Source organism: Rhodamnia argentea, chromosome 1 (genome assembly GCF_020921035.1).
Source record: "Rhodamnia argentea isolate NSW1041297 chromosome 1, ASM2092103v1, whole genome shotgun sequence".
Classification (NCBI taxonomy): domain Eukaryota; kingdom Viridiplantae; phylum Streptophyta; class Magnoliopsida; order Myrtales; family Myrtaceae; genus Rhodamnia; species Rhodamnia argentea.
The window spans coordinates 34,510,626-34,523,096 of record NC_063150.1 but is presented as its reverse complement, the minus strand read 5'-3'; the positions used below and the strand labels follow the sequence as shown (position 1 = coordinate 34,523,096).

General features: G+C 40.3%; 3 protein-coding genes across 3 annotated transcripts in view; 2 read left to right on the top strand and 1 right to left on the bottom strand.

Moving 5' to 3' along the window:
• LOC115738842 (phospho-2-dehydro-3-deoxyheptonate aldolase 2, chloroplastic) overlaps positions 1-824 on the top strand; it is a 3,287-nt gene extending 2,463 nt beyond the window's left edge. The window contains exon 5 of the mRNA XM_030671581.2: positions 213-824. Coding sequence (XP_030527441.2) covers positions 213-476 — 264 coding nt within the window. The 3' untranslated portion in view covers positions 477-824. The remainder of the gene's footprint in view (positions 1-212) is intronic.
• Positions 1-6,003, top strand: part of LOC115738840 — a 21,566-nt gene extending 15,563 nt beyond the window's left edge. Inside the window, exon 17 of the mRNA XM_048273288.1 lies at positions 5,990-6,003. Coding sequence (XP_048129245.1) covers positions 5,990-5,994 — 5 coding nt within the window. The 3' untranslated portion in view covers positions 5,995-6,003. The remainder of the gene's footprint in view (positions 1-5,989) is intronic.
• LOC115738841 (RNA cytosine-C(5)-methyltransferase NSUN2-like) lies at positions 3,741-12,471 on the bottom strand. The gene is made up of 15 exons (XM_030671579.2): positions 12,147-12,471; positions 11,840-11,928; positions 10,279-10,345; positions 10,056-10,171; positions 9,054-9,120; positions 8,895-8,943; positions 8,476-8,561; positions 8,006-8,271; positions 7,853-7,908; positions 7,357-7,442; positions 7,038-7,130; positions 6,112-6,436; positions 5,055-5,602; positions 4,327-4,561; positions 3,741-4,252 (listed from the first exon to the last, which is right to left on the bottom strand). Exons 1-15 carry the CDS (start codon positions 12,354-12,356, stop codon positions 3,996-3,998), a joined length of 2,550 nt encoding a protein of 849 aa, XP_030527439.1. The 5' UTR covers positions 12,357-12,471; the 3' UTR covers positions 3,741-3,995.

The window sequence follows — 12,471 nt, the reverse complement described above, 5'->3', positions numbered from 1 at the left end:
CCCCTCCTCTGGTGTTCGTTTTCCTTGCCAATCAATCAGAGATGCACGCTAGAATGCACTAATTGGATCCAGCTCCATTTAGTAGTCCAATAAATTCACTGCATCTCTAAATAGAGGTTGTCAAGCTATCAGCAATCTGTGTCTGTCCATAACTTTTTAATCTTACACTCCACTTAGTACATACTGATTTTTTTTCTTTTTGGCCTTACTAGGCCGAAGTGCGCGCGTTCTTTGATGTTCATGAACAAGAAGGAAGTCATCCTGGAGGGATTCATCTAGAAATGACTGGCCAGAATGTAACTGAGTGCATCGGAGGATCCCGGACTGTGACATATGATGATTTGGGCTCACGTTATCACACACACTGCGACCCGAGGCTTAATGCTTCTCAAGCCCTTGAGCTGGCATTTATTATTGCGGAAAGACTGAGAAAGATGAGGATTGGAACCCAGCGCATGCTTTCATTGGGTGTTTGAAAAGGTTTGGGCCATCATTTCTCATGAGTGGCAATCTTCTTGTTACTGATGGTGATTACTGATTTGCTTTCTCAAGGAAGCCGGAGCAGATGAAGTTTTGCCGCTTTCTTGTGTAGACTAGGAAATAGTTTGTTGGTTCAGATCATCTATTTGTAGTGGTATGTGGTTGGTCTGTGGAAGCTCGGGGGGGGTGGGGTGGTGGGGGGTGGATGGCGTGGGGAATTGATCAGCATCCAACGTCCCAATGTAACTTAAAGTTTGAGGTTCGGTTGTGTTACTTGCACATCGATTTGCTTAATAAGAGCTTTGTCTCAATTTTCAAAAAGAATAAATGGTCTTTTTGCTGAACATAAATGGAAACGGTCGGCGTGCAATTAATCCGTGAGGTTGGGCCGTACTATAATTGTTGTTAGAGATGTTAAACTTTGAATGAAATGTAAATCAATTCTTCTTGATGTGACTTATCTATGCAGGTTTGTGATTCCACTCTGATACCGGCAGCATGACATTGTCGATAGGGATTTGCCTATAAATTTTTCATCATCCACGAAAATGTTCTCACGTAAATTATTATTAAAATTGAAAACATTATGAATTGGCTAATTATTTCAAGCGATACAAACGGTTTTTTTTCTAAAAAATATTTTCAAATCATTTTTTTTTTTTTGCGAAATAAATAGATCCCAAGTCAAGTAATATGGGATGCACCTTAACAATTTCCGTCATTTAGTTCTGAAATTGCAAACTTCGGATGGCTGATCAACTGTGTTTCTTCTTGGAGTTGGACCACCATAACTTAAAAACGCTGCTTAGGAAAAATATCCGGCCAAAGAAGAGAGTGCCAAAAGCGATTATATTCCATAAGAACAAAACATGGTGTGGGGAAACTTCACCACAGTTGGTGGTTGTTGTCTTGGGAAGGGGTGATTGCTTTAAGGTTTAGGAGGTGAGACATATGCTTAAGACGGTAGGATGGACGAAGTGCAAGTTGCGACCAGAGGCTACGACAAGAAAAGGAGGAGGACAAGGAAGAAGGAGGAGGAGGAGATTGGGTAGAAGAAACGAAGGGTGAAGGAAGTCCTGGTGCAGCTACTTCTTTCTCTGCAACTAGCTGTGCCACATTATTGTTGGCCGGCCGTACGTCCATTGGGTCACCTGTCAGATGGGGGACCCCATAATCACGTGCCTGCCTACCTCATCTTCAAAGATGGGTTTTGCTCCACACGGTGAAAGTTCATATCATGCTGCAAATAACTTAGGGAAAATATTACAAATAATTCATAAACTTGGACTCGATATGCAATATGATTTCTAAACTTTTATTTTCTTTGATGTGATCCCTAAACTTTAGCCTACTATGTAATGTGATCACTAAACTTTTGACTTATTCAATGTAGTTCATGAACTTTCGATAGATGTTCATGAACTACATTGGACCAAAAAAAAAAATTCCCTAAATAATATGAAAATGTTCAATATTATCCCTACTCTTAGATTAAGGAAAGGTTTTCATTGAACATTTTCATATTGTCCAAGGATTAAATTGAATATGCACCAGAAGTTCATGGACCACATTAAACATCAAGCTAGATCACATTGAAAAACTTAAAAATTCAAAGACTTAAGTACATATTGGACCAATATTCAGGGACCATTCGAATCATTATCCTAATAAATTACAGGCCAAACGTCCAGAAAAAACCTCTCCTGATCTTTTTCATGGACAAATTGTTTGCTCAGCACCGTTCTTCCGGAGACTAGTTGCTTATGGATTTTCCCCGAATACCAGCAATAAGCTTCTCGTTTATATTATTCTAATCGGCATATATAATGCGCAAATTCTAACACGGGCAACGGGACAGAAGGTCGTAAGCAGCGATGGCTTCCGACCACTTTCGGAATATCATTGGGGTATCCAGCGTCTGGTGAGTAATGTTCGGTCGGGAATTTTAACACGGGCAATGAGACAGTAGGTCGTAAGCAGCGATGGTGTGTGACCACCTTCAAAATATCACTAGGGTATCAAGCACCTGGTAAGTAATGTTAGGCTATATTGTGTACTGGTGAAGCAGAGGCTATCGGGGAAACACCCTTCTTCCACTATATTCTTTAACATGAGAAGATTTGAGACTCAATTAGAAAATTTAAAAGGTTTAGAACTAAATTGGTAAAAATATAATAAGCTTAGGACTTATTGGACAATTATCCTTACTACAATGTGAACAAAGGCTGTGGAGCAGATAATGAACCACGCATCGAACACAGAGTAATTGTCTTTGTGTAGAGCACCTCATACATGAAATTTGAGTCAAACCTACGTCGCCATAAATGCATGTGGAAATATTTCAATGGTCCGTTTACGTCACTGAACATGACATCTCCAGTGAGAAGCTTACTGATGGTAAATAATCCGAGAGCATGCCTCGCCACATTAGTCTCGCGGAGATATTCTCCAAAATCATCGTGATTTTTGTAAGATCCTGGACCTATGAGTTCTTCATTCATTACGCTATCCAGAGCCACATGGACAGACGAAAAGAATCTACTGATCGTGCCCTGTTATTTGAGAAAGGGAAATTGGAAGTCAATCTACTACTGATGGAGAAAACTTGGCCTTAAATTTAGTTTAAGAGTAGAGGAACTAGGAAGTTGCAGGAAACCCTCGGGAGCACTTACACTTAAAGAAGCACACTGAGTGGGAAAGCAAAGGAGAGATCCACGCTGTCAAAAACATTTTTATAGGAAATTCTGTACCAAAAACAATAGTATCTCCAATTATAAGCAAAATATATCCATACATAGTGTATGAGAAACAGATACATTTTGATTGTGATCATATTATATGCTTACAGTTTTACCATGTGTCTTTTTCACAGAGTCAAAAATAAATTTTACGGTGCACAGGCCCTTAAGACCCCCCCCTAAGGAATGGAAACACATGGAAATAAACCAGGAGAGCTCAAAGATGCATTTCGGATGATCATTGTAAAGCACTCTTTTCGAGCAGCTCTTTGGTCTATTTCATCCAAGCAGATTACCAGTGCACGCTTAAAATGTCACATTACATAGATGATGCTTGGATCAGGCTTTGGAAATTGCATCCAGTTAATAAGGGAACTGGACATAAATATCAACACTAAAACGGAAAACAAACTGACAAAAAAATGCATAAAATGGACCGAGAGACTGGTTGCTTGACGAGAAATGGGTGAAAAAATGGATGACAAAATTCCCTTCTATCCTTTTTCATTGAACACTTGAACTTGCACAGCATAATAATAAATATGGTGAGAATCACAAATATTGTTACAACGGAACGGGCCATCTGTTACAGAGATCCTATCATCACAATAAAAACTCTGCAAGCATTCCTGTGGACCCAAAGTTTCCGAGTTCTAGGGCCAAAATTGGTGGAGGCCATAAAATGAATGACAAGGAATTTAGCTATCGACGATCTCAAGTAGTAGATCGAATCGATTAGTATACACGAAGTGCGAGAACACAACAACCGACCTTTGTTCAGCCTACAGCGTTGAGTCTAATTTCATCAACATCCTCAACCATGTCACTATTGTTCACTTCACATGCACCTTTTAAGGGCTCGCTCTCTTGCACTGGATATTCCTTCGTAGGTTCCATACGCAGCAAAAGCCTTTCTAGCAGCTCCTGACAATCAAGTGCAGTCACCATAACACTCAGTGTCGCCTTACCCCTCCAGCAACCAATAGCTATTGGGGACTCATGCACAAGATTTGGATTTGATGAGCCTTCATTATCAACAGGAAAGTAAGTAATGTTACAGAAGCAATCATCTATATTAATGTGATAACAATTGTCCAAGTTTGCATACCTTTCCGCAAAACTATAACACAGCAGCCGGGCAGTAGCTTTGATGCCTTCTCACCAAATTCAGCATCAACAAAATCTGTAAATTTAATACTCTTGTACTGCAAAAGATGCTTAAAATCTTCCACGGATGCATCTAGGATTTGTTTGGTTAGATATGGGAGGATGAGTGGCAAGCCTTCAGATGATATGCGGAACGAGCATGGTGCAGAGGTACCTTCTCTTGATGTTTGTCGTTCCTGTAGAAGTAACCACCATTGTCATGAAGTTTGATTGCAACAACAAATGTAGGACTTGCACATGTAAGAATGACAAGATAAAAGAGAGACAACTTTAGGTGTTACGCATCCAAATAAATACAGGAAGAAGAAGAAAGGCATTAATTAACTGAAAGCAAATCTTGTCAATCACCCAGTGCAAAATACGATATCTACACTTAAAACATATATCTCCCAAAAATGTCCACTAAGGAAAGAAGCGGCAACAGTTGTTGCTCAACACCTCAGATAATTTGGCAAAGTCACATATAAAGTAGGCAACAGTTGTTACTCAACACCTTAGATAAATTGGACTTTACATGCTGGTATAAATTCATAAAGAGAATGGGAAAAGGGAAAGAAAGGAAGAAGACGGGGGGGGGGAGGTTTGTGTTGGAGGAGTGCATTCAAGCAGATACACATACTGCTGATGCACAATACAGGACAAACAGAAAGAATATGCTGAAATACTTACAAACATCTTAAGGCCGATAGATGTTATCTTAAGTTGCTGGCCCACTTTAAAATTCAGCTCCAGAAGTTCCTTAACTGATTCTGAAACATAGTAAATCCTCTTCACACGGGTTGTTTCACTGTTCCTTGTAACAAGGTGGTCGCTCAATTGGAAGGAATCAAGGATGCCATAAAAGTTCTTAATGCTGTTTATGACATCTTCATCTCGGAAAAATACAACAGGATCGACGCCCCTCCACTTGCCTTGGATCTGCAACTTCCTCTTGCCACCTGCTTTTCCATCATCGTTTTCCTCACTCGGAGCTTCAGCCTCTTTCGAGTCATCATTTTCACAGGCGATCACAGAATCTGTTTCCAAAAGAGCTTCTTGTGGGCCATCCTCACAAGATTCCAGAGCTGCTTCTGCAACTTTCTCGTTGTTGCCATTTGCTGAACAATCCGCGGATGTCTTCATATCTTCAAAGAGCTTATCTTGAGCTTCATCATGCTGTCTGTCATTATGGAAGGAAGATTTTGCTCGATGGCTATTGTGTTTCTCCAGAGTACCCACTATTTAAAATGCAGAACAATAGATCAAGTATTAGTATGATTAAATTAATGGAAACATGTCAAGCATCTGTATGAACGGATCACAGTCTAAATTTCTAGCTTTATGCTTTTTTTTCTTTTATTTACAGTTGATATTGTATCTTTTGTATACAACTTGCACACCTGTTTTTTTTTTTTCACTAATAAATTTACTACTCGTGCAATCTGCATCCATGATATCAGAGAATAAAAAGAACATCTCTCTGGTATATAAGGATATAGATAATCTTTCTTGACAAGACTACACGCTCACCAAAAGTCAAAAAAGAATCTCATAATTGCAAAAATGAGCAGTAGACGCAAATAGCCTGTTGAAAGGATGACCATTAAAACTCCAATATTATCAAGTGTAGGGAAATAGTTCAATCAATCCACAGACATAAACATATTAAAAGGAAGCAGCTCAAAAGAAACTTTTTCTATCCTTTGTATTTTAAGTTCATCATGGCCTTAATAGGACCTGAAGCTACCTGGAAGGGGGCCCACTTTGTGGAAGACAGCAATGAAGAAAGCTCCACCATTCTGATCATGAGGCACTATTCTCATGCAACGTTCCAGCGGAAATATAGAAACTTCCTCCTCAAGATTATTGGCCAAAGTCACAGGCTTATCCAATTGAATACACGGGTCTTCCGAACTTGTAGCACGACCATTCTGGTGCTGTTCCTCGAGTCCTAAAGAATGATCAACAGGTTCTACAGAACTACCTGAAGGAAACATACTGGGATGCACTGCACCCCTACGAGACAGGGGAACATCCTTGTAGGAAGCCATCCAGGTGCCTCTGTCACGAACCTGCACCACCAAAGCAATGGAGTTCACATGCCAGAAATACAGATTTACACTCATCACTGCCAGAACAGCTCAACCTATGCAAAAACTTGCCAAAACTTAATTTCTCAAGGCAAGGATCAATTCCATCTGAAAGCTCATTCTGCTTTGGTGGGTTTAGAATAAGTTACTACCCCTTCATGAGTTCATTTTCCCCCTTGAAGGAAGAGTTCCCCTCTTGGAGGTATTTTGCCTTTCACGTGATTTGTTCTTACAATGAGGTTTCCTCACCTAAAGAGAACACAAGAGTTAAAAGGTGGACCTAAACTCCCTTTGTACTCTGATAACGAAAACCAAATTTTCCAAGCATATATCCAATCCCACATCCACTATGTCTTTGCCGACTTCTCAGACACGCATCAGGGCACCTCTACAAACAGCACTTCTAGCTTAACCTAACTACAAAAAGAAGATCTCTAGTCCTGATTGGTATACCAGACAGCGAGAAGGCTCGGGAAAATCTGCTGATTGCAAGGATTCTTTTCAAGGTTCTCGACAAGAATTAAAATCCTTCAAATAATTATAATATTAAACAAGAAAAAAAACTGTAGAAGTGACTCCCAACCTTCCATTTCCTATGACCTGGCCGTCGCATAAGTTGAGGAAGCTCACTAGAAACATCAAGTAATTCAACACAGCCTCCACATTTTCGCAGAATCTGGGGGGAAAGGAGAGGGTCATACCACAGTAAGATATGAGTAAACTTCCTCCACAAGTACTTTATTGTAAAGCATCACAGAAAAAAATAGTTTAAAAATCTTTAAAATGGAACAGCAGTCGTACAAGCATGCTCCATGCTAGAAGAGAGAATCCCAAAATATAGATATCCATCAAGAGAATTCATATCAAGATTAATTACATTGGTAAAGTTCTTAGAAAGGTACCTCAGCAACCACCGCCTCATTCTCAATTGGATTCATCGAACAGGTTGAGTAAACCATTCTCCCACCAACTTTAAGCAATGATATCCCTGCATATTCACCAAGTACTAAAGATCTTCTCCTTCTTGAGCTAAGTTAATAATGAACAAATACAAGATGAAATATAAGCAAATTGTAAAATTTTGCGAACGTCACTTAGACAGCAGGAATTACACAACAAACAAGGAAAAGCAGCCCTACAATTTGGAACCAAAATTTTCCTGGACAGTTAAGCCTGCATTCACACTTCAAAGCATAATCAATTTACTTCAGGACCATAAGAATTATGCATCAAAGTTGATTTGTCATCTATAAGAATCTCATGGCAGCCTCATGATACATAAATAGAATCTTCGGACGACATAGAAGGTTAAGAAATTGCCGCAGCATCAAAGGGAGCAAAACGAGCAGGGTAAAACAGCATCAACTGTTTGATCCACTTTTTATCAGCAAAAGGTACCTCTCATCGCTATCTGAATTTGCAAGCCATGAATTCCATTGCCCATTCCGGTATTCCTGTAATAACAAACCATTATTACAGTTGGTGCACAGTGCAGCGGGAAAAATCGGCAACAAAAGATGCCTGGGCAATAGGGACAAAGAGAGAGCTTACCACTTTCTCCATATATCTGGGGCCTTTCTGAGGGTACCATCTCCACTGCAGGGAACGTCACATAAGACACGATCGAAAAGGAGTTGATTAAGACATGGACCCAACTGATTTCCCATCTCAGAGGTAGCAAAGTGGCTTTTGTTTAAACGGCAGCCTGGAAATTGTTGAGCTTCATGATTTGTGACCACCAAGTTGGCAGTGCACATTCTTTTTGTTTGATGAATGAGAAGATTGCATCGTTGGACATCCAGATCATTGGCAATGACCTAACATGAGAAAATAATCAAAACAGTCTCATTAGTATAATTAGGAGAGAGATTCTACAACCCGACGGATAACTTTATCAAGCAAATCAGACGTAAGATTCTAAACCAAGAGTATGCAATCGGAGGGAAGAGCCATTTAAACGAATCATCTACACTAGGAAAAGAAGAAACCAGGAACAAGAATTTAACTATAGGGATACAGACCATTCCTTTAGGTAAAGATCCTGGTTTTGTTGATCGGTGTATAATCTCAAGCAACTGGAATGTTTTTGATCCAGGAGCCGCACACACTGCGTACATGCAAAAAGAATGAAATCAGAGAACCACTTTTAGCATTCTGCTTCCTTCTTTTGCATGCCCGAGGGATGGGCTGGGCACCATTTAGGTAGTCCCATAGGGAACCCATTAAAAGTGTGCTACACAAGATCTTTAAAGACTGATACTTTGTCACTTGTCAATATAGAGCTAACTATATAGTTAGTAGTACTATGAAGCTTATTTAGAGTGGTCGGTACTTTATGAAAGAGAAATAGACTTCATAAGAGACAATAGCCACTTAGTATGAAACAAGTAGAGCACATCATTAAAATTAAACAAATGGGTCCACAAAAGAAGCAACTCACTGTCCAGCACAAAATGGTCCGGTTGTACATCCAAGAAAAGAGGCGGCACCTACACCAGAGGCAATTCTACTTTAAGAGAAAGCCCAGACCAGGAAAGAAAAGGCACAACCATAAGCGTACATATCAGAAATAAGAAGACTTTGAATAACATGGACTCACCATGCTGACAGCTTCCTGTCTTGTGATGTTCCCAATCTCATTTTCCAGCTTTAAGAACTCATGAAACCTACAATTCCTCAGAGGGAAGATTAACAATGGCCAGTATCGATAGTCATTATATATAAAATTCTATTAATTCATTAAATGGGTCGCAGGTAAAAGCGAAGTTTCTAATGTACCAAAATACTGTTGCTTATGCGTAGCAGTATCGTTTCATGTATTTTGCCTACAAGCCATACAATTTCATCCATCTTAAGTAACCTCAAGCCAACCTCCCACACAACTGAGAAATGGTGCACAAGATTAACCGAGTTCAGCATGCTCACGTAGTCTGTGTTTCTCTTTCTAGAATGAGCTAGACAATGTCCTACCATCTCGTTATGCCAAATCCTGGTTGATAACCCATAATTGTATGCTAAAGAAATAGTCCACGACCATGAAATAAATGACACTTCGACTCTGCAGAATGAAAATCCATATCATAGGATTGCGATGGAATTTTCGGGTAACGACAGGGTGAAAAGCTAACTGCAATTACTTCTTGCAGCAAAGAGGAATGTTGCATCAGTGATGGCCAATGGTTGCCGCAGTCAATCAGACCACTCCAGTTGTGACTGATGACTCACGGATCAATGAAGTGCTTCAAGCTCAACCTAATAAACAAAAACTAGGAAGTGTTGATGTAGCAGTTGGGTAGTGGTAGCAGTTGGAAGAGGCCATTTGTTTGTTTAGAAAAGGCATCCTTATATCTAGCGCACTGGTCAGTAAAGTTGCGCTCAAATTCCATTAGTGGCAGAGGCCAGACGCTGGAGAAATCTGCTAATAGCATCTCCCAACCAAGCATGCAACCCGGTAAATCTCAACGATAGCGGTGTGAAGGGACAACTCTGCTAGCTCAGCTTCTGTTATAGCATTAAGGGCAATGCTTGATTTTTCCCAAAAGAGGGATGAACCTGAAAGTATTTTCTGGCTACAAATAATGTCATCAAATGCACAACCTACCTTTCAAGAGCCTGATTCTTCCTCAGCTGCATGCGGGAAAAGTTGGAATGCCATGCAAGATTCTCAGGATACCAGGCTAATGGTCTTATGGGCTCCACTTCATCCCCCTCGATAAACTGGAGAGAATATGAAAACACCAAAATGATCAAGAGAGAACAAAAGAGAAAAAACGACATCATGGATGCTAGAAGTACAGTAATAAATGCCATATGGATCATGTCACCTCAGCCTGCAGAGATTTTGCAAAGTCATTCTCTAACTGTGATCGAATGTCCATCCAAAATTGGCTACTGCAGATCAAATGAACGATATACAATAAAACTCATGTTAAATTCTGTATGTTCAACATCTAACTGTAGTAAGCTAGTAGAATTGGATAGGTTTCCTCGTTCTCAAATTTGCAGAGAAGGAAAAGATTGACTTAATAATCCTGCCTTAAATAGTCCAACAAGCAAAAGTTGATTAACATGACAAGAACTGCCAGTAAAGAAAACAGCAATACATACATCAAAACAAATTGGATGTATCAGTGGTTTCCTAACACAGAATAGTTCTAAAGCAGATGTCACGACTAAATCCTAATGAAGAAAAGAAAAAGGGAAATAACAAGGAAAAGAAATAAACGACTATAGGTAAAGTGAAAAGGACAAGCTACAAGAGGATGTCGTCAAGAAGTGACCATACTTGAATTTTTGTTTTTAAGAAAAAAGAATGCAGTGGTACTAATCCCTAATATTTTAACTCTACTTTAAACCATCTTTGAAATTCAAAATTTGGATTTCTGAACTTCGATTTTTGCAAGATGTTGGCCTGGGACATTGTAGCACCTGACACCTCAAGGGCATAAGGAACATGACGACTTCACGTCACCTCACCTTCCTCCACTTATCACCAACACTCAGTTGAGGGTGGCAACTACACGTGAGGACTGTGCTTGGAATTTCATGCAAGTTGCTTAGGGGATGGTGGAAGTTAGTGACATCAGTTCACGACCTTTTAGTCATAGGAGTTAATCGCCACTAAGCCAACCAACGTCCTTAAAGACATGTTATTAGATCATATGTTTAGCAGATAGCCATACCAAATCTCTCACTCAAAATCATACCTATTTAAGTGACCTACACCTTGCATGACATTTTGGCTACTAATTCTCATGTACTCTAGGGGACCTCGCAAACGTTGATGCCTGTTATTGATGCATATAACTGTAGACTAACAAGTACTTATTAGAAAGTTCAATCTAAAATTAGTAATTAGGTGAAGGGAAACAATATTTTCCTAAGGCTCAGGCAAACCCTGTAATTCCAGTAACAGCCTCTCTCACGTGCAAACTGACAAAGAGCGGCATGACAAATTGACAAATAGGGGATAGGTCAGACAAGAACCATATGCAAAACGAAATACTAAATGGAGGATGAGAAAGTGGTGTCTAGCTCCAATATTATGTTCGAAAGTCCAACCTAAAACTCATCATTAGATGGTGTATGAGGCTCTCACCAACCCCTTAGACATCGTATGGAAACCACAGTAAGTAGAATGACATGAAGCAAAAGGAAGCAAAGCCACGATCCCTAAGCACAATCACACATGGTAATTCCTAATCAAAGAATGCAGCCAAAATACTAATCTACGATGATAAAATGGATTGATGTGTTGATGAACTTACAATCCCAATTTCGTCAGTAGCTCAAAAATTATGTCCAAGAAACATAACTGAGCTCGAAACAAAGGAAAATTCCGAATAATTCTCTGCGAACAACGCCGAATAAAAGGATAGTACTTGCCTTGAATTAATGCGAAAAGCAGACGGCAACGGTTTCCGGAGGCACTCGACGAATGTGTCCCACTCTTCTTGGGACACTATCCCTTGATCCTAGAATACAATCCAAAAGCCGGAAACTTTAGAGCTTCAACGAGTCAAGCACATCCACAATCTCCCAAGAAAATACAAAGCATGCATCACAAGCAATCCACAGACTCGCCGAGAAGCACGAGAACGAACATACGAAAACGCGTGAATATAAACGGGATCAAACACATACAATATGAGATAATACCTGAGAGAGAGAGAGAGAGAGAGAGAGAGAGAACCTTGTAGTATTCGTCAAAGGCGAGGTTTTGAGTGGCGAAAGGCTGCCAAGAGAGAGTGTCGCTGGCGTTGCTGGTATCGTTGCCATTGTCGGCGTCGGGGTTGGCGTCGGAGGGATCGGATTTGGGACGCTTCCACACGTTCTCTCTGCTCTGAGCGAAGTGCCTCCGCTGAGTCCGTGACCTGCCCCTTCCTCCGCCGCCGCCGCCCATTTTTCCCGCCGCCCCACTATTCTAAGCTCTCAGAAACTGCGAGCTCGAAGTTCTCTCTATCGCTAGCCGTTTCGTTTCGGGTTGAGCGTGAGATTCTTCTCTCGGGCAGACAGGG